The sequence below is a fragment of the Phodopus roborovskii genome, unplaced genomic scaffold (assembly GCF_943737965.1).
Source record: "Phodopus roborovskii unplaced genomic scaffold, PHOROB, whole genome shotgun sequence".
NCBI lineage: Eukaryota > Metazoa > Chordata > Mammalia > Rodentia > Cricetidae > Phodopus > Phodopus roborovskii.
The window spans coordinates 4,844,670-4,865,397 of NW_026126618.1; the positions used below are offsets into that span (position 1 = coordinate 4,844,670).

General features: G+C 45.7%; 1 protein-coding gene across 1 annotated transcript in view; it reads left to right on the forward strand.

Moving 5' to 3' along the window:
* The window catches only part of Ccdc38 (coiled-coil domain containing 38), a 52,278-nt gene that overhangs the window by 2,555 nt on the left and 28,995 nt on the right, over positions 1-20,728 (forward strand). Inside the window, exons 4-9 of the mRNA XM_051206322.1 lie at positions 3,032-3,087; positions 3,250-3,350; positions 4,991-5,156; positions 10,693-10,757; positions 16,777-16,940; positions 17,054-17,134. Of these exons, the coding sequence (XP_051062279.1) occupies positions 3,032-3,087; positions 3,250-3,350; positions 4,991-5,156; positions 10,693-10,757; positions 16,777-16,940; positions 17,054-17,134 (633 nt within the window). The remainder of the gene's footprint in view (positions 1-3,031; positions 3,088-3,249; positions 3,351-4,990; positions 5,157-10,692; positions 10,758-16,776; positions 16,941-17,053; positions 17,135-20,728) is intronic.

Consider the following 20,728-nt stretch of genomic DNA (forward strand, 5'->3'; position numbering starts at 1 on the left):
AAGGATGTGGGAGACGCAGTGTGTGTGTGTGTGTGTATACATGTGTGCATGTGTACACACACACACACACACACACACACACACACACACACACACAGTCTTATATGTATATAAAAGACCCCTAAGGGGATCTGAAAACTCATTTTTCACTGAGTTGTAAGCATAGAGTTATGAAAGCTGGATACAAATTGCTTCCAGCAGTGTCTGGTAATGAGTGGTCTGGCTAATGGTATTTAAAATTAGTCCAGAACGCTGTGATAAGACCTGTGAAACTCTAGCTCTCCCTCTGACCTCATGAGTCCTTCAGGAGATAAATCCAAAGGAAGGACAGGTACACTGGGGACTTCCAAAGACAGTAGCATTTGCCATCAACTTTCCTGTATTCATTAAGAATTAAAAAAAACATTAGCATATTATTTATCTTCACAACTGAGTTATTTTCTCACGATGTTTTTCTTTTCACTTTTTATTTATTTTTTGGGAATTCTTTTACAGCTGAAGTAAGTACCTCCCACTCTTAGTATTCAGGCATCTGCACTGGCCTGTCCTTGGGGTCCTTACAGGGTGCGCTCTCAGCTGAGGCCACTAAGAGCACCACCTGTGCACATTCAACACGGTCTCTTTTAAAATGGCCCTGTCCCCTCCCATCCTTCTGTCTCTCTCCCCCTCTCTGTTCTGCCTGCTCTCGCTCTCCCTCTCCCCCTCCCTCCCTCCCCCTCCCTTCCCTCCCTCTCTCCCCCTCCCTCTCCCCCTCCCCCCTTTCCTCTTTCCTGCTGCTCCTGTCTTCAGTGCCCGGTCCCCTTCCTCACCTTCCCTTTCCACTACCCCTTTCCCTCTGCCTGAACCTGTCTCGTGGTGTCTTTCTCTCAAGCACTGCCTTCCTTAAATTACCACACCCACCAGGCCTCACCCCAAGCCTGCCTGGAGTGGAAGGAGCAAGTGCAAATTAATTTCTGCAGACGCTGGCTCATCAGCCTTAGGAAACCCAGACTTCACGCGCAGCTCTCTCCACCCACGCCATCCCTATGCCTTGGAAGTGTATTGATTGGTTGACTGACTGACTGATTGATTGATGATTGATTGATTGATTTTGCATGTGTGGAGGTCAGAGGACAGCCTGTGGGACCCAGCTGCCTCCTGTCTGCTGCTCACGTATCCCTGGGATTCCAACTCTAGTTACCAGGCTTTCTTGGACGCGCCTTTTCCTTCTGAGTCATCTCATTGCCTTTTTTTTTTTTTTTTTTTTTTTAATTACAATAAGTGGACCCCAGGTCGAGTGACCCCGAATCATGTTAAGGATCACTAGGCAGGGCAGTTTAGTTTATGGCATGCCACAGCTACTCAGTCAACCCCCAAGTTATTAAATTGTACCAAAAGAACACTACAGCTCATACACTTTTTGCTCTCGAGGTTGATTATTTCCTGGGGTGAAAGTCCCTGGAATGGGGATTGCTGGGTTTGTGTGGTTATGGTTTTAAAAGCCAGGAAAGTTGCTGGGAAGCCGCTGACAGCTGAATTTAGCCACTTTTATACAATATATACAGGGTGGTTGGTTTGTTCCTTTTATTTAAGACTTTATCTTGTTTTTCCGGTTGAAGAGATGGATCAGTCATTAAAGGATAGGCTCACAACCAAAATGTCGCAATATTTCTTTTGTTTTTAATTGTGTGTATATGTGAGTGCATGCATGTGCACACACATGAGTAAAGGTGCCTAAAGAGGTCAAACAAAGGGTGCTCGAGCCCACAGAGCCGGAGTTCCAGGCCCAGTGTGGGTGCTGGGGTCCCAAGTCAATTCCTCTAAGAGAGCAGCTCTCAGTGGCTGGGCCATGGCTCCAGACCCTATATGCAGACTGCTTATACTTCTATTATGGCTCTGTATTTTATGTTGAGTGTATCTGCTTGTGTTTACAGGATTTTTAACAAGTGTATTTCATTCTCTTTGAACAGGACCACGAGACAAAATGACATCCCAATTTTTTCAGACATCAATGAATTCTGGAGGTAAAAATCTATCTGTCAATATGTTCTTGCATATATATCTGGTGTGGTTAGGCTCTGTGATGACTAAGGGGTAAGGGAGAACGCAGCTTGCCAGCAGAAGAAAGAAAGGATTTGTTGGTATTGCTGAGGTTTGATTAGTCAGAGGGCGTTAGCTTGTCATAGTTAGCTGTTGTGTAGCACGGATAATAAAAACCCAGAGTCAGATATGGAGGTTAGAGCTGAAGAACAGAAAAGCAAAATGGCCAGCCACTAGCTCTTACCTCTACCTCAGACTGAAAGGGGTGATCCTGCCTTCACAAAAGCTCTGGCTGCAATGCTCTCCACCAAACCTCAGCCTGCTCCTCCTATAACCCTCCCTAGAGCTGAGCTGCGATTAAAGGCTTGCCATGCCAAGTGCTGGGCTCAAAGGTGAGAGCTCCGTTTCTCTTTTAGACTGATCCACTCTCATGTAGCCCAGGGTGGCCTTGAACTCACAGAGATCCATGTGCCTTTGTCTCCTGAGTGCTGGGATTAAAGGTGTGGCCACCACTGTGGCTAACTAATGGCTGTGTGTGTGTGTGTGTGTGTGTGTGTGTGTGGTGGATTAGCTCTTAACTAAGTTGTGTTGTTTAGTGGCTTATCTCTGCACTCTAGTTTTTAGGCAAGCTTTGTTAGATCTTAAAATATCACACTGTCCTGGAGAATGGGAGAGAGCCTGAGCTCGGTGGAAATCTGCCATTTTCTCCCCTCATCCTGCAGAGCCCAGCCCGACAGAAGGAATCACTTGATTATCACCTCAAAGCTTGACAAAGATTTAACACCTAGCATGGGTTCCTGGGCACTCTCTGCGAATGTGAATGCTCCACACCAGAATTGGTTAGAATTGCCAAACTTGACTACAGTGACAGAAGTAGAAACCATCACCTTCAATGAGATTCCACTCTCTCAGAGATGGAGACAAGGAGAGAGAGGGGCAGAGGGGTGAGGAGAGGAAAGAGGAGGCTGGTTTGGGTCTCCTGGGGGCACTGAGCCCTGAACTTGTGTCATAGACAATGGACTCTTACCCAGGAGACCCAGGACCTGTATTTCCAGTTTCAGCTGGAGGGTAAGATGTGCTTGCATCCTGCCTTCTCAGAGCCCAGCATGCCATCTCTTTACTCCAGCTCAGGGGAGACTTACTAAGCCTAGATCCTTATTAGATGAACTAACAGCTCCTGTCCTCCCTCCCTTCCTCCCTCCTTTCTTCCTTTTCTTTCTCTCTTTTCAGATAGAATAAAAGATGACGCAATCAAAATGGAACGACCCTACAAGATCTTTTTCAAAGATCTCTTCCTTTTCAAGGAAAATGAAATGGCTGCAAAGAGAAAGGTAAGGGTTTTTATTTAGATCAAAGTCCCACAAAGGTTAGAGTTATGTGCTTTTAGCCATAGTTCTTACCAGTTTTAAGAGTTTATTTATTTATTAAGTACACAGTGTTCTGCCTGCATGTCTGCAGGCCAGAAGAACGCACCAGATCTCATTACAGATGGTTGTGAGCTACCATGTGGTTGCTGGGAATTGAACTCAGGACCTCTGGAAAAGTAGCCAGTGCTCTTAACCTCTGAGCCATCTTGCCAGCCCTCTTACCAGTTTTTATGTATTAAGACATGGTGTTGGGGCCAGGCAGGGTGACACATGTCTTTAATCATAGCACTCAGGAGGCAGAGGCAGGAAGATCTTTGTGAGTTCAAGGCCAGATCGTTCTACAAAGTGAGTTATAGGACAGCAAGGACTGTTACACCAAGAAAGCTTGTCTTTAAAAAAAAAAAAAAAGGATGGGTGATGGTGGTGGAACACACCTTTAATCCCAGCAGAGGCGGTTGGATCTCAGGGAGTTCCAAACCAGCCTGGTCTACAAAGTGAGTCCCAAGACAGTTAGACAGAGAAACCCTGCCTCGAAAAACAAACAATGAAAAAAAGAAAACAACAACAACAAAAAAGACACGATGTGTGACATGTAGGTTACTGGTACAGCTGGCCTGTGGTTGTCATCGCCACTCTGGGAAGACTATGCATGCAGAACACAGGGGTAAGCAGAGACCTTCAGAGGTCATCACCTAGTGGGGAGAGGCAGCTACACCATCACCAACCGGTGTGACAGCCATGGTCTGCCCTACCTCACATTGTCTGACACCTACAGTTTTCATATTGCTACATTTCTGAAATTGGGACTAGCTGCTCGCACAGGTGGCTGGTGTGTCGTGCATCATTGGCCAAGTACAAAAGAGACGTGCATCTTCCCGCAGGTAACACCTTAGAACTGACAGACAGGCCATGGACTCAGATATGTAAAGGAGACACATCAACATCCCTGTTGATGGGAACAGAAGCAACGAGAGGAGGGAGAGACAGAATTCACTGTGTTGACAGAGGTTGATTTCTTAGGAACAATCCCAAAGGCGTCAAAGCTGACATGGATAAACAAGTCTCTCTCTGGTGAGAGAGAAGAGAATTATTTTTAGAGTAATCTGGAATAAAGTTAGATTGGTAGTGAGCCTGAGATTCAGTTTTTCTTACCAAAGATAAAAGGGTTCTCCTAGCCCTACTATGATGAGTAATGTATCTGGAAAGACTGCGTAATGTTCATCTTGGGGTGGCTTTTCTCCAGATGTTGGAGAGCCTTTGTTGAGCATAATGCTATATTAAACTGAGAGAGAGAGAGAGAGGTTGAAAGAAATCCAAAGGGTGGGATTTCACCACCTTCCCTGTGGTCCATCCCCTCTTAAGTTTTCAGTCCCAGCAAGCCAACCTTTGGGGTTTCCCTGGAAAGACATTTTCCTGCCTCTGGGGTAGCCTGTTCTCCCTTGTCTCCATAAAACAAGGAAGGGGATGCTGTGTGCACTGCTTCCAGCCTGCGCTCCCCAGCTGCCTGAGGCCAAAGGTCTTTGCTGTTTGCACATGGCCACTATTACAACAACATGCTACTCTGGTGTATTGAAATGCATTTTGTGCTTTTGTTCCTTGTGCAGGAAAGACTCATGAGCCGCAGCATGAAAATCTACCAAAAGACTACGTTTTCATCTCGCATGAAAAGTCGCTCGCACCTTGGCCAGCTGGCTTTTTATGCTGAAGCAGGTGGCGGCTCCTATGACAGTCTGGGGCTAGATCCTACTCTTATCCTCAGACTGACAGAAGGTGAGTCCGTGTTACTCTAGCTTTAAATTTTTGTTTTTGATATTTGCTATTCATCATAGGTTTGGGAGATTTTCTGATGGTGAGAGAGACAGAATCTATGCTGTTTCAAGATGAAATGGCCAGAGACCACAGTGTAGACATTCTTATGGAGGGCGGGATCCAGACAGGGTTCCTCTGTGTAGCCCTGGATGTCCTGAAACTCACTCTATAGACCAGGCTGGCCTCGAACTCAAGAGATCCACCTACCTCTGCTGGGATTAAAGACATATGGCACCTCTGACCAGCCAACACAGACATTTTTAAAAAAGATGTATTTATTTATTGTGTGTACAGTGTTCTGTCTGCATGTATGTCTGCAGGCCAGAAGAGGGCGCCAGATCTCATTACAGATGGTTGTGAGCCACCATGTGGTTGCTAGGAATTGACTTGGAACCTTTGGAAGAGCAGGCAGTGCTCTCCAACCCCAACTCAGACATTCTTAAAGGCAAAAAGAAAGTCTTTATTGCTGGCCAGTAGCTGCATGGGGAACTTGCCCAAATCATGCAGCCCCAAGCCCCACAGTCCTTTGTCTTTTATGCACAAAAACTACATCCTGGTTTGTCACACTTCAGTTAGCAAGAAGCAGAGCTTACAAAGACCAAAAAGTACGGTTAGTACTTGTAGCGACTTCCTATTTGTGGACTTCTGTAGAACTATGGACTAGGTCTTTGTTCCCTTTTTGTCAGGGGTTGGGACCTGCATGCTGGGTTTTCAGGTCAGAATGGCGCCTCTAACACAGTGGCATTGATGCTACGTTCTTGGGCCTGTTACAGTATGACAGGTAAGATCTTTGCCACAGGCTTGAGGGTCAGAAGAAAGAAGCTTGGATACAAATACACTTTTCCCAAGATCATTGCTGCTTCTCTTGCTTTTGGGAAGGAAGGAAGCCATTGTCAAAACGGCAGTGTTGACCTTGGCAAAGATGGATACAATGAAGGCAGCAGCCCTAGCTGTCTGTACTATTGGAGGTGTGTTCCTAAGGATGGGGGAGCTTTGTAGATCAAAAGATATGACTCAGACATTCAGTATCAGGAAGCTGTTATGGTGAAAGAAACTTGTCTGCAAAACATACCTGGTTTAAGGACCAGGTTGTCAGAAATGTCCTAAGCATTTCCTACACATCATAGGTCAAGAAGTGCCTGCAAACGAAAGCACTTTGCAGCTAATAAGGCCAGAGTGTCTACTGAGGAAGGGGGCATTGAGTCTGTCGACTCCTGCAGAGAAAGCAAGCCGTGAAGCAGGAGAGACAGCTCAGCAGTCAAAAGTGCTTGTGATTATTGTGGAGAACTGGGGTTCGGTTCCCAGCATCTACATAGTGTCTCACCACCAGCTGTAGCTCCAGTTGGAATGGATGGAATCCCCTCTTCTGACCCCGTCTGGCACCAGGCAAGCATGTAGTGTATTCATGAACTCAGGCAAAATATCCATACACATACAAACAAATAACAACCCTTAAGAAAAAGAAGGGCTGTCTAGATAGCTCAGCATGCAAGAGCATTTGCTGCCCTTCCAGAGGAACCAGGGTCGGTTCTTAGCACCTGCATGGGCTCACAATTGTCTGTAACTCCAGTTCCAGGGGATCAGGCCTGGAAAGTATGTGATCCCACACCTCCTGCAGGGGGAAAACACTTTACACGTGAAATAAAAACAGATGAACCTTTTAAAAACACTTAGGTTTGTTTATTATTGTATGGGTGTTTCCTGCATGTTTGTAAGAAGGTGTCAGAGCCCCTGGGGTTAACAGTCGATTGTGAGGGTGTTGGGAATTGAACCTAGATCCCCTGCAAAAGCAGCAAATGCTCTTCATTCCAGAGCCAACTTTCCAGGCCCCAAATACATCTTTAAAGAAGAAGAGCAAGCCACATTAATTACTTAGACCATCTTGGAGATGCAGATGTAGCTGAACAACAGGAGCTGGCAGGCAATAGTGAGGGCGTGGCTACACCACCAGATCTTGGAGATACCTGGGTTCCATCTCGTGCCTCCATGTTGAGTCTTGGGCCATCGAGAACATTTAAAATGATAGGTGACGTGCCAACATGTCACAGAACGTGCAAACGAGCTGACTGCAACAATCCTTGTATCTTAGTTATGATTTGTACTGCTGTGAAGAGATGCCATGACCATAGCAACTCTTATAAAGAAAGCGTTTAATTGTGGTGGCTCAACTGCCATTTTAGAGGTTCAGTCCATTATCATCATGATGGGGAGCATGGGAATAAAACACAAAATGCTAGGATGTAGGCACAGGAAAGTGCACACACATGCACACACACACACACATACACACACCATACACATGCATGTGTGAACATGTACACATGCACTGGTGTGCTCAAGCATGTGTATACATACACACACACACAGGGTGGATATGAGATGGCATTATGGAATTGTCAGTTTGTTTGGAGTGAGGATAGGAGGAGCATTATTTTTTTAAATATGTATAGATATAGATATACATATATGTGTGTGTATGTATACATATATATATATTCTTATTTTACATATCAATCCCAGTTCCCTCTCCCTCCCTCCCTCTCATGCCCCCCTCCACTTCACAGGGAGGGTGATGCCTTCCAGGAGGGATCATCAAAATCTGTCAAGTCATTTGGAGTAGGGACTAGGCCCCTCCCTCCTGTCTCTAGGCTGAGGGAGAATCCCTCCATGGGGAACGTGCTCCAAAGTCCTTTCCTGCATCAGTGATACATCCTGGTTCCACTGTCAGAGACTGCCCAGGCCTTCTAACTGAGACCCACATTCAGGGGGTCTGAGTTGGTCCAATGCTGGATTCCCAGCTATCAGTCTGGAGTCCATGAGCTCCCCCTTGTTGCGGTCAGCTGTCTCTGTGAGTTTCTGTAGCCTGGTCTTGACCCCATTTTCTTATCACTCCTCCCTCTCTACAACTGGATTCCAGGAGCTCGGCTCAGTGTTTAGCTGTGGGTGTCTGCTTCTGCTTCCATCAGCTACTAGATGAGGGCTCTATGATGGTAGATAAGTTAGTCATCAATCTCATTATCAGGGAAGGGCATTTAAGGTAGCCTTTCCACTTTGCTCAGATTGTTAGCTGGGGTCATCCTTGTAGGTGTCTGGACATTTCTCTAGAGTCAGTTTTCTCTGCAAACCTATACTGGCTCCCTCTATTATGGCATCTCTTTTTTCTCTCTCATCTATTCGTTCCCTGACTCATCTTCCTGGACCCACGTGATCTCCTCTCCTCCCCTTCTCTTTCTCCTAACTCGCTCTCCACTCACTGCTCCCCCATCCCAATAGAGGAGCATTATTTTTTAAACTTTCTGGTAAAGTTACATACTAAAGCTCTTAAGGATGAAATAGTTCCAAGATTTTTTTCCCCAAAAAATATTCTAGTTGGGGGAAAGGGAGGGATAGCAACAGACAAGACAGATGAAATGTCAATGATGTTGAGTCAACTGAACTTTGGGTTGCACTGTTACGAATGTCAGTGATTTCAAGATGGTATAATTTTTAAGGTATTAAAACTATCTCTAAGTGATAGTTTTTGGGTATGTTATATTTGACCTGCAACAAAATGCTGCTAGATGTTTCTGCCTCCTCTATGCAAATAGAAATGTCTCAATGAGGTTGAGTCACCTCAAATCTCTAAGCAAATGCAGAACTCAAGTCAAAGCCTGCCCAACTCCATTGGTTACTTCCCAATGAACATTTGCTAATGACTATAATAGTTATTGCTGCTTTTATGATTGACCATAAAATGAAATGACTCATTCCAGGAGTATTATTTGAATAATAGCAGCTAATAGTTATTAAGAAACTTCTGTGTGTTTTTATATTTTCTGGTCTCATTTCCTTTTCCCAACACCATTGTACAATAGAGGGATATTCCTACTTGGGCTACCTTATGCTTTCACAGTAAGTCATATTGAAATTTCAGTGGCTTCCAATCCCAGAGCTTTAATTCTCTGTTGTTTTCCCTGAGTCTCTGCTGAAGGGACACTCCCTGTCTAGGACACTGCAGGGGCTGCAGCTAAGGGCTCTTGAAGCTTCTACTCAGAAGCCACATAACTCCATGCCTGTTTCATAAGCAGATCACGGTGATGGCCATGAGCTGAGAGTAGGAGGGAACAGGGTCAGAGAGTGAATGGGCTTACTCATCTCCCAGCTAGTTAGAAGTGGAAACATCTTTAGGGGAGACATAGCCTTCCCTTCCAGGGCAGCTCAGGCCCACTGCTGATTTAGGAACTATTTTCTATTTACTTTACTTTTGAGAGAGACTTTATTCTATACCACATTACACGCCGGTAATGTGGAAATGTAGCATTTTTGCAATTTTGGCTTGTGGTCTCTAAAAGACATGTGGCCTGAGGACGTTAAGATCCACGTCAGTCTACAAACACAAACGGAAATTTAAAGGCTCGGGGACCACTGCAGAAAAAAATGGGGCAAAGAGATGCTAAGAGCCTGAGGTCAGAGAGGACCAAAACTAGTATCTTCTAGATATGTGAGGGTCATCACACCTACGAACACTCAGCAGCTGTGGTTGCTTCCACAAGACCTGTACAAGATCAAAGCCACAAACATTCTAGCATGGAGGAGGGAGGACCTCCTAACTGAGAAGCTATCCACGACTGGTAACTTCTTAGGGAGGGTGGCACCAACTACGAAGACACCAGTTGTCAACTCGTTTATTAAGGAAGTTAGCCCCGCCTTTATACCGCTTCCCAAGGTCCCATTGGCTCAGGGGGCTGACTCTGCCGGGTTTCCCTTTCCTCATTGGTCTCTGCATCAGCAATCTCTGGGCATTGAGGCAGGCATGGCTCAGAGAGGAAGTGCCCGCGCATGCTCATGTGAGCTGGTTTGGGCAGGACAACTGCGGCTTGGGTAGGCTGGCCAGCAGTTTCTCCTACAGGTGGGTTCCCTGTAAACCCCTGCTACATCAGCTGTGTTCCCGTGGAGGGTCCAGCATGGACTGGACTCGATGAGTTTTTTTTTTTTTTTTTTTTAAGTTTTTAAAGAAGATACAAAGTTAGGATGGGTGGAGAGGCAGGGGTGGTTCTGGGAGAATGGAGGGGGGAGGTATGAAGGTGAACATGATCAAAATACAATAGTTGTATATGGAATTCTCAAGGAATTCATAAAAATCCCATATTTTAAAAAAGCTTTAGAGCAGTGACTCACGGGGGCCTGCCCATCTCTGTCACTTGTAGCTGTGGGATCTTGGGCAAGAATTTTGGCATCCCTAAGTTTTTAGCACACAAAGAGAATTCGATAGTAAATTATTCATGATAAAATAACATATTTAAAATCCTTATAAGCTTCCTGATGTATTAGAAGACACAAATTAAGTGGTAGCTACTGTCGGGGCAGCTTGAGTGCCAGGGAAATGTCATTGGAAGGCAAAGCTCTTGTGCTTAGCCTGCGTATGCAGCGTGTATGGTAACTTGACCAGCTCTGGTCCTGCGCAGTATCTTTGGAAGCTAGCAAACTAAACCTACATCTGTTTCAATGTTCTCTCCAGGTGCAGACAGAAAAAGGACTGTGCACGAGTTTATTAATGACCAGAGAGACAGATTTCTACTTGAGGTATTAAACGTGACTTCTTTCTTCCATTAGCCAGGAATTCTTCCTACATAGTATTGTCAGATACTGAGCCTGGAGTCATGTTTTTCCATGACATGCTGGGCAGAGTGGCTTGTTCCTGTCTTTATTCACTTGAACAACATTTGTTGAGTATTTACTATGTGCCCAGCCATTTCAAAAGTTCCTCCCTTTGGAGAACTTACATTCAGGTAATCTATACCCGTAAATCCAGGAAGCAGTTTGTATTTTAGAGGACATTGGGCCCCAAGATCTCTCTTTCCCCTCAGTCTGAGAATAGCCTCAATAGCCCTTGAGAAGCCTAATTTGATTTAGATTTTCCTGACATTCTGGCTAACTATGGTGCAAAGCAGAACATTCTGGAGTCTTCCAGCTCTCTCGATATACCCACTCATGCCAGAGAGAAAGGGCTTGTTACAGAAAAAGGAAATATGAAAATCAGCCAGAAGAGCCTCCTGAGGCAGGTTGGAAAGCACTGCTGGGTCTGCCTGTGGTACCAGCTGCACCTGTACCAAGCATGCAGCGTAGACAACCAGGGAAGACCTTGCAGTATCATATAAACTACAGTCGGTAACCTTGAACTAGAGCCCAGGCCATATGGCACATATTACTTATTATGCTTGTATACACATTAATTTACCATGGATAGCACAGAGACACTGTACACATTAACAGTGAAGGATAATTACAAAAGGAATCAACTGGCTGTTGTTTACACCTCTGTCGTCAAGCCCTAACCATTTAAAGATAGTCTGTTTCTTAAGGTCTTGAATGTGAGTGAGTAAAGGAAAATGTATCTGATCTGTCGTAATTCCATAGCACATGCTTGGAACTATAGGCCAGAGCTAATGCTTTTCTATGAGGTCAGCTGCCATCAACAGATGTCACAGAAACCACATCACATAACTTTGAAGAGAACCCTGTGCCTTTGTTTGCTAGTATTAGTTCCTGGGTGACTTTTGGCCTTCGTCAAGAAACCTGGGTGATGTAACTAATGTCTTGGTACCTCAAGATGGTGCTTGGCAGATTCTCTGGAGTTCGGTGGGTTTGAAGTAAATGTGCTTTGTCCACTGCTCTGGTGTTTTGTCCAATCCCTCAAGCAGGTTGATAACATGCCCCAAGAGATAATTAAGTCAGCTTATCACTAAAAATTGTAGCTAGAAAAAAGTTGACCTTGCCAAAAACAATGTCTGGCTCCGGCCTTGTCTTCTAGAAGGATGTCTTTAAGGTGAGGCTCACCACACCCGCCAACCTTAGGATGGCCATGTCAGAAAAGCCAACAATGTGGAGGTTTAGGGTCACACCGAGAGGGTCTGGGGACTGAAGACAGGTCAGCCAATCAATCATGCCTATGGAATGAAGCTGGGAACTCCAGCTGGTGAGCCCAGTTGATTCCCTGGTTGGCTATAGCCACATTTATTGTTGGCAGATGCAGGAATGGAACCACAGGCCGGATCCATGGGGAAAGAGTCCCAGAAACTTTGCATCTGGAATGCCTCTAAATCAGTGGTTTTCAACATGTAGGGCGTGACATATCAGATATTTACATTATGGTTCATAACAGCAGCAAAATTACAGTTATGAAGTAGCAACAAAATATCGTTATGGCTGGGGGTCACCACAGCAGGAGGAACTGTATTAAATGGTCGCAGCATCAGGGAGGCTGAGAACCTGCTCTAAACTCTGCCTCAGGGGGCTCTTCTTTTGGCTCGTTTTAATGTTTCTTTCCCTTGTAAGAAACTACCCAGGAGTTTTGTGAGATCTCCCAGAAACATGAAGGTATTTAAGGCGCTCCTCAAGTTTGCTATTGGTGTCAGTATTGAGGGCAGACTTAGGGATGAGTAACTTAATTTTAAAAAACTGAGTTGGGCCTGGCAGTGACGGTGCACCCCATTAATCCCGGCACCCACTCAGGAAGCAGAGGCAGGTGGATCTCTGTGAGTTCGAGGCCAGCCTGGTCTACAGAGAGAGTTCCAGGACAGGCTCCAAAGCGACACAGAGAAACCCTGTCTGGAAAACCCTGAATTGGTCTCATACCATCTTGCCTCGTTTCTGTCAGCCCTTTTTCTCTGCCTCCCTCCCCCCCCCCTTCCTTTTCAAAAAGCTTATTGTGGCAGACTTGGGGTGTGAAAAGTCTCATTTAAAATGTAAATGTTAGTGTATTACAAGTTGAATGCTATGAGCAATTTTATGCCAATAATTGGACGTGGATGGAACAGGTTTCTGGAAAGTTACAAACTGACAAAGCTTATCCAAGAAGAAAGCAGATACGTAGCTTCACATCACTCTAAAAATTGAACTAGTAGGCAAAAGAAAGAAAAGTCCATATTCGCTGGTTTAAGAGAAAACCATTCTAGTTTGACATGCCCTGTTAAATACCGATAAGAAGAAGGAACATTTCCCACACTCACTATGACAAGAACACTGCCCTGGTGTCTAAGCCGTAGACGAAAGGGAGCAGGGCCCACAGGATGTCTTAGTGGGTAGAGGCACAAAGGCTCCAAGCCGGATGACCAGAGTTCAGTATCTGAGATCCGCATGGTGGAGCCAGAGGACTGACTCCTACAAGCTGTCCTCTGACCTCCACGTGTCCCTGCCCATGCACCTATATGAACGAACTAACTAAATATAAGAACTGCCTAAAGAAGAAGAAAGCTAGAGGCAAGCATCACAAACAATTTTTAACAAGTCTAATAACACGCAAAAGGGTAATCCACTATGGCTAATTGGGGCTTATCCTAAGCATATGAAAGCAGCTTAACGTTTGAGAATGGATGACAATGCACAGCAACAGATTAGAAATGGAAACTGTATAATCATCTCAAGCAATGTAGAAAGAGCGTTTGTCTATATCTAAAATTTATTCTTTTAAATAATATTACTACCCTTTGAGAATTTCATTCAATGTATTTTGATGATTTCACACACACCTCAACTCATTCCAGATCAACCTTCACCTCCTTACCTGCTCACTTTTGTGTGTTCAGTTTTTTTTTTTTAAGTTTTTTTTTTTTCTTACAGTCTTCTTTAAGCCTGGTTTGTGTTACCCAACCACTCTTGGATGTGGGGCCTGCCCTGTATGTGGTGGGCTTACCAAGAGTCACACCGTTAAAGAAAAATAACTCTCTTCCGAAGCAGCAGCTAAGGGAGAGATTTCATGCCCACCTCCAGTCCTCATGCTGTGGTTTTGTTTTGAGTTTGCAAAGGTCTTATGCTTGCTCTTGCAATTGCTGGGGGTCCATATGTGCAATTTTCCTGTTGTGTCTGGAAAATACTCTCTGTGTTCTTGACATCATCCACACCACTGGCTCTCACTATGTTTCCGCTCTTCCATAATGACCCATGAGCCTGGGGGGGGGTGTTGGGGGGATGGGGTGGTAATTGATGTCACACAGATGTTCTATTTGGGGCTGAGCATTCCACAGTCTCTTATGTTTGGCTTGTTAACCACTTGTGGGTCTCTGTGTTTGTCCCAATCTGCTACAAGAAGAGTCTCTGGTGACAGTTGAGAGATGCCCCGATCTCTGGGCAGAGCAACATGCCATAGGACTTGTGCTGGCTACCTCTGTGTGAACTTGACTAGTGCCAGTCTCAGTTGAGAAGATGCCTCCATAAGATCCTGCTGTAGACAAGCCTGTAGAGCATTTTCTTAATCAGTGATTGATGTGGGAGGACCCACACGGTTTTTGGTGGGACCTGGGTTTTATAAGGAAGCAAGCCAGTGAGCAGTACCCTCCATGGCCTCTGCATCAGCTCCTGCCTCCAGGTTCCTGCCCAGCTTCAGGTCCTGCCTTCACTGCTTTTATTGATGAATTGTAACTGAAATAAACCTTTGTCTCCACAAGATGCTTTTTGGTCATGGTATCTCAACACCACAACAGTAGTAACCTAACTGTCTTAGTTAGGTTTTTATTGCTGTGAAGAGACAACATGACCATGGCAAGTCTTATAAAGGAAACATTTAATTGAGGGTAGCTTGCTTACAGTTTCAGAGGTTTGGTACATTATAATCATGGTGGGGAGCATGGTGCCCGAGCTGAGAGTCCTACATCTTGACTCAGAGGCAACAGGAAGTCGACTGACTGTCACACTGAAAGAAACTTGAGAAAAAGAGACCTCAAACCATACCGACACAGTGACACACTTCCTCCAAGAAGGCCACACCCACTCCAACAAGGCCACACCTCTTTATAGTGCCACTCCCTATGAGATTATGAGGGCCAGTTACTAAACTACATGGAGACAGGGGTTGTTTCAATCTATATCTACTTAGCAGAATAATAGTAGGTTCTCCCCTAGGACCTATCTAGCCACAAGTTCTTGACCCCAGTAACTGGGCGAGGCGAGGGTTCTACCTAGTGGAACAGACCTTAGGTCCAGTCAGAAAGCACTTGGTTACTGTTGTACTATATGTGCACGCATGGAGTCCATAGCCGGCTGAGAGTGCTGGTTACTTTTCTCCACTACCAGCCTGCTTAACACTCTCCAGCACCATGAAAGTTATTGAGAAAGGGTGAAGCGTCACACTCCAGCACCATGAAAGTTACTGAGAAAGGGTGAAGCGTCACACTCCAGCACCATGAAAGTTACTGAGAAAGGGTGAAGCGTCACTCTCCAGCACCATGAAAGTTACTGAGAAAGGGTGAAGCGTCTAGGTCGGTACCAGTTGGTTTCTCCGTGGTGGTGTCTTCAGTGATACGTTCTGCCTCAGTTCCTTTTCCATTGGTGTGGTAAAACACCATGATCAAGAGAAAGGAAAGGATTCATCCCATCTTCCTCATCCAGTACATCACTGATACGGAGGGGAATTAGCTTGGGAACTCAAGCAAGGCGGAAACCTGGAGGCAGAAGCCATGGGCTTCCCCCCCCCCCCGCCCCATAGTTTGCTCAGCATGTTTTCTTACCCAGGGGGTAGCATCACCCACAGTCAGGTGGGCGCACCCACATCAATTATTAATCAAGAAAATGCTTCAGGTGGTGGCACATGACTTTAGTCCTAGTACTCAGGAGGCAGAGGGAGGTGACTTTCTGTGAGTTGGAGTCCAGTCTGGTCTACAGAAAAAGTTCCAGCATAGCAAGGCAACAGGCAACACAGAAAAATCCTATCTCAAAAACAAAACAAAACAAAAAAGGAAAAAGGAGAAAGAAATTGCCTCACAGGCTTGCCCGCAAGTCCATCTTAGGGAAGCATTTTTTCAGCTGTGATTCCTTCCTCTCCGATAACCCTAGCTTGTTCCAAGTTGACAGATAACTAACCACCACAGGGTCTTAGTTCTGGAGGGTTACCAAGGGAAATGGCAATAGCTCATGATGTCTGGGGGGTCCATGGGACCCCACTAATCAACAACTCAAAAAGAGTGGCCCATTTCTGGCACTGGGCTTTTGCTTTCTCACACGGGGTGTCTAGCTGGGGCATTAACACTAAAGGCCTTTGGAGGAATCTTCCTACAGAGTATGCACGCACACAAAGGGGTACAAATCCCTGTGGTGCCATATCTCATATGTTGTACTTAAAAAAAGTTGTCAAAACGTACACTTGAGAATCTAAACCAGTCCCTCTGGGTTTCGTTAAATAACCCACGGCCTCTGGTCAACTTGGAGAAATCCACCATTGTGTCCTGAGCTGAAACTTATTTCTCTTATTAGAGAAGATGGGAGGCCTGGTAGCTACAGACAGCCTGCTTTTTTGTGTGTCCAAAAAACTGAAGTGCATCATGGGTAACACGTGGACCTACTCTTTGAAGAGCACCGGTGGAAACAGCCATTTTAGAAGAACACAGAGTCTCTTCATGAAAGCTATTGAGAAGGCTCCACTTGCCCCTGACTGGCCCCCAAAGCAGTCTCCCCTCATGAGATAAAGCTCCAGCTGTGTGCATGTTACTGTTACTTGTAATGAAAGCCACTATCTTGTTGCAGGGCCCACTAGCCTTTATGGAGATTGTGTTGAAACGTTACCAGTAACATGTGAATGTTCCTGACCCACTCTTGTTTTCCTTATTCCCAGTATGCAGTGTTAACCAAGAAAAACACAATTCAGAAGTTTGAAAAACTCATATCCGTGAAAGAAAATCAACTCAAGAAAGCCGAGAAAAAGCTCCAAGCTGACGCGATGTCCTTTGAAGAGTTCCTTCGGGAAAATGACCAGAGATCTGTAGATGCTCTTAAAATGTTAGTGTCTCCATCCCAGCCACACCCTCCCACCCCCGCCCCTGTCCCCAAGGCTCTGCTTGCTTGTTTCAGTTTCTTAGAAAAATTACTAATAGATGGGTATTTCTTTTCAGGGCAGCACAAGAAACAATAAACAAAATCCAAATGACAACAGAGCTCAAGAAAGCGAGCATGGAAGTGCAGGCAATAAAGAGGTGAGGGTTGCTGTCCTTGCTCAGCCAATTCCCACATCCCATCACCACCTCCTAGGCCCAGCAAAGGCCAAGCAGGGGCTAGACTTAACCAGCTGGCAACTTGGTACGGACAGATTCAAAGTGAGGGACCTGTCTATCAGAGATTGCGGCTGTCTTGATGTCGGAACAGAAGCCTCTCTCTCTGAATGGCTCTCTGACTTAGAGATACAGAAACAGGAGTTCATTGAAAAGAGGCAAAAATGGTATCAGGAGTAAATACATTTTATTTTCTATGCACCTCCTTTTTGCTCACTGTGAGAAACCCTTCACCCACGTTTGAGCCTCTCACCTGGGACGCGTTTGACAATCACCCTCCGTTCGTCATTGGCAGTCTTTGTACTCAAACTCCTTAGTAGAATCTCAGGCCACTGTTAAATTTAAGATCTATACTGAGACAATTCACAGGGCCAGGGATTGGGGGGGTATTATTACATTGTCAGTCACCCCTTCTCAAACTTTCTGTGTTCAAGGAAACCTAGTTGAATGATTTTCACTATCTAAAAGAATCTTGTGGCTACTGTGGGACAAAATATGTGTCAACAGATATGGCTCAACAAAATATGGCTCAAACAGAGTCTGGCTGTTACAGCCTCTTCTATTTAAAAATCTAAGGTTGAAGGTACTTCAAAATAGATTGTGCCTTGCTATATTGACCAGGCTGGGCTTGAACTCATTCTGTAGTTCCAGCAAACCTTAAACATCTTGCTTGAGCTTCCCAACTAGCTGGGATTAGAGGGGTGCACTACCAGGGCCATTTGAATGATCCTATCCATTTAATCATATATACATGATACTTGTCTATTATCCTACCCATCTGGTCCCATGTGGAAGCAGAGTAGGGGCCATGCTGCTGGTATTAACTACTATGTTCTGCGTAGTACCCACCTTTACATCCCTAAACAACCTTGCCATATACCTTGCTCACTACTTATGTGTCTCAACATTCTAGAAGGGTGATCGAGATAATGGAACAGATGTGTGTGTAGATCCATCCAGTAAATAGGAGCTCCTTCCTTTTGTGGTAAGATGGCTTGAGAATGGAAAGTATTTGACAAGAAGAAATGACTTTCTCTGGAAACCTTTCCATTACAGGCATGCAGTCCTAGCCAACTTTTGTCCCATGATGTTTGGGGCACTCTGGGAGGTGGAATCAGGGGCTTCCACCAGCTCCCAACTACTGAACATGAGGAATTGTGTGCTGACCCTTAAAGACCACATATTCTGGGTTGAAGGAAGGATGGATATAGGATGGAGGATAGAGTTTGAGATGATGCAGCAGTAAGATGGTACTAATGGGGTTCTAAATGAGGAAGACTGGCTTGGGCCTTGCTGCCCCACGTTCAGCTCTGCGTATGGGGCTGTTTGGATCATGACTGAGATAAACCAGTAGGAAACTGAAGAAAGCATACAGCTCAAGTCTCTAGGTATTGTTGGTGAGAACATAAGCATTCGACAGACATCAGCCACTACCAGAGGGAAGCAAGTAACCCGTTTCTTTGCCCCTAAGAGGGAAATAAGAACATCTGTTGCTTAAAAGATTTTTTAAAATTTATTTTATTTGCATTGGTGTTTGCCATGGGTGTTAGAGCCCCTGAAACTGGAAATACAGACAGTTGTGAGCTGCCATGTGGATGTTGGGAATTGAACCCTGGTCCTCTGGAAGAGCAGTCGGTGCTCTTAACCGCTGCAGCATCTCTCCAGCCCTTAACAATTTCTTTTTAATTATGTGTTGTGGTAGTTTGTACGTATTTGGCCCCCATAGTCACATAGGGCGTGGCACTATTTGGAGGTGTGGCTTTGTTGGAGTGGGTGTGGCCTTGTTAGAGGAGGTGTGTCACTGAGGGGGTGGGCTTTGAGGTTTCTCACGTTTAGGATACCATGCAGTGTTAGTTGATTTCCTGTTGCCTGCAAGATGTAGCAGCTTCTTCTCCAGTACCATGTCTGCCTGTACACCGCCATGCTCCTTACTGTGATGATAATGGACAGAACCCCTGAAGCGTAAGTGAGCTCCCTTAATTGTTTTCTTTATAAGAGTTGCCATGGTCGTGGTGTCTCTTCACAGCAATAAAAGCTCAAACTAAGACACATGTTTGTGCAAGTACCTGCTGGGCTGGAGACATTGGGTCTCTCTGCTGGTTGTGAGCCACCTAACATGGCCTCTAGGAACTAAACTAGTGCACAAGAGCGGTGTGCATCCTTAATCTCTGCTCGGTGTCTCTCGTTCCTAGGATACTGGGCTGGCTAGTTTCTAAGTCAGCCTGACACAAACTAACATCATCTGAGAGAAAGGAGCCTCAGCTGAGGAAATGCCTCCGTATGATCCAGCTGTAAGGCGTTTTCTCAGTGATCAAAGAGGGCAGGCCCAGCCCATGGTGGGTGGTGCCATCCCTGGGCTGCTGGTCCTGGGTTCTATAGGAAGGCGGGCTGAGCAAGGCAGAGGGAACGAGCCAGTAAGCGGCTCCCTCCACAGTCTTTGCATCAGTTCCTGCCTCCGGGTCCCAGCCCTCAGACAAATTGGCATCAGTGTAGTAGGTGTTGCTGTGACAGATCTGACAATGTGTTTTGGGCGGATTGTGGAAGGACTGTGGACTAGGAAAGCCACTGAGTGTTGAGACCTCAGTGTAGGAACCTGGAATATAAGAATGTTGAGAGCAGCCAGTCGTGGCGCACACCTTTAATCCCCGCACTCGGGAGGCAGAGGCGGGCAGATCTCTGTGAGTTCCAGGCCACCCTGGTCTACAGCGCGAGTTCCAGGACAGGCTCCAAAGCCACAGAGAAACCCTGTCTTGGAAAAAAAAGAAAAAGAAAAAATGTTGAGAGCAGTGCAGGAAGTAGAGGCCTGGCTTGTGAAATTTCAGGAGGGGGTGGGGCTTAAAGACTATCAAGGCTACTCGTTATTCTGAATTAAGATCCAGTGGTTTTTGCTAGCTGGGGCTGAAGAATCAGCTGTGATTAACAAGATAGCAGAACCACTAAAGTGAAACCTTAACGTTACTGGGACAATTGATGCTGGTCAGCTGGAGCTAAGAAATTAGCATCGATTAAGAAGGGATCTTCGTGGTTGAAGTGAAATCTGGGAAGTGTTTCCTGAGAGCACAGGGCAGCTGTGTTCCCTAGATGGTCGCGGTTATACCTCGTGTTGGCAGCCTTAGTAAGAGTCGCCCAGGTGGTCCTGGTTTTGAAGTCATGAAGGGCTCATGGAGAGCAGCTGAGGCCAGCATTGAGAGGCCAGGAGAGGCCATTGAAGGTGCAGCCTCAGTGGCAGTTGAAGGCACAGTACCAGAAGGCTCGTGCAAACAAGTTGAGGCTTGGCACCAAGAAGAGGCCCTATGAGATATTGGTGGTGAATGTGGAGCCGTTTGCAGCAAAGGGCGGTGGCATTTTGGAGATGGCAGTACCATGGGAATACCAGTGAGAACATTAGCAGCCGTGGAGTGGAGCCAGCCAAGCCTAGAAGACAAGCTCTGTGTGCTTCAGCGGGTAGGGCTGGAGAAGGACCTGTCCGTCCGGTTTCCTTCTCGGGATTGCTCGGGATGGTTAAGTGTGGAGGACTCA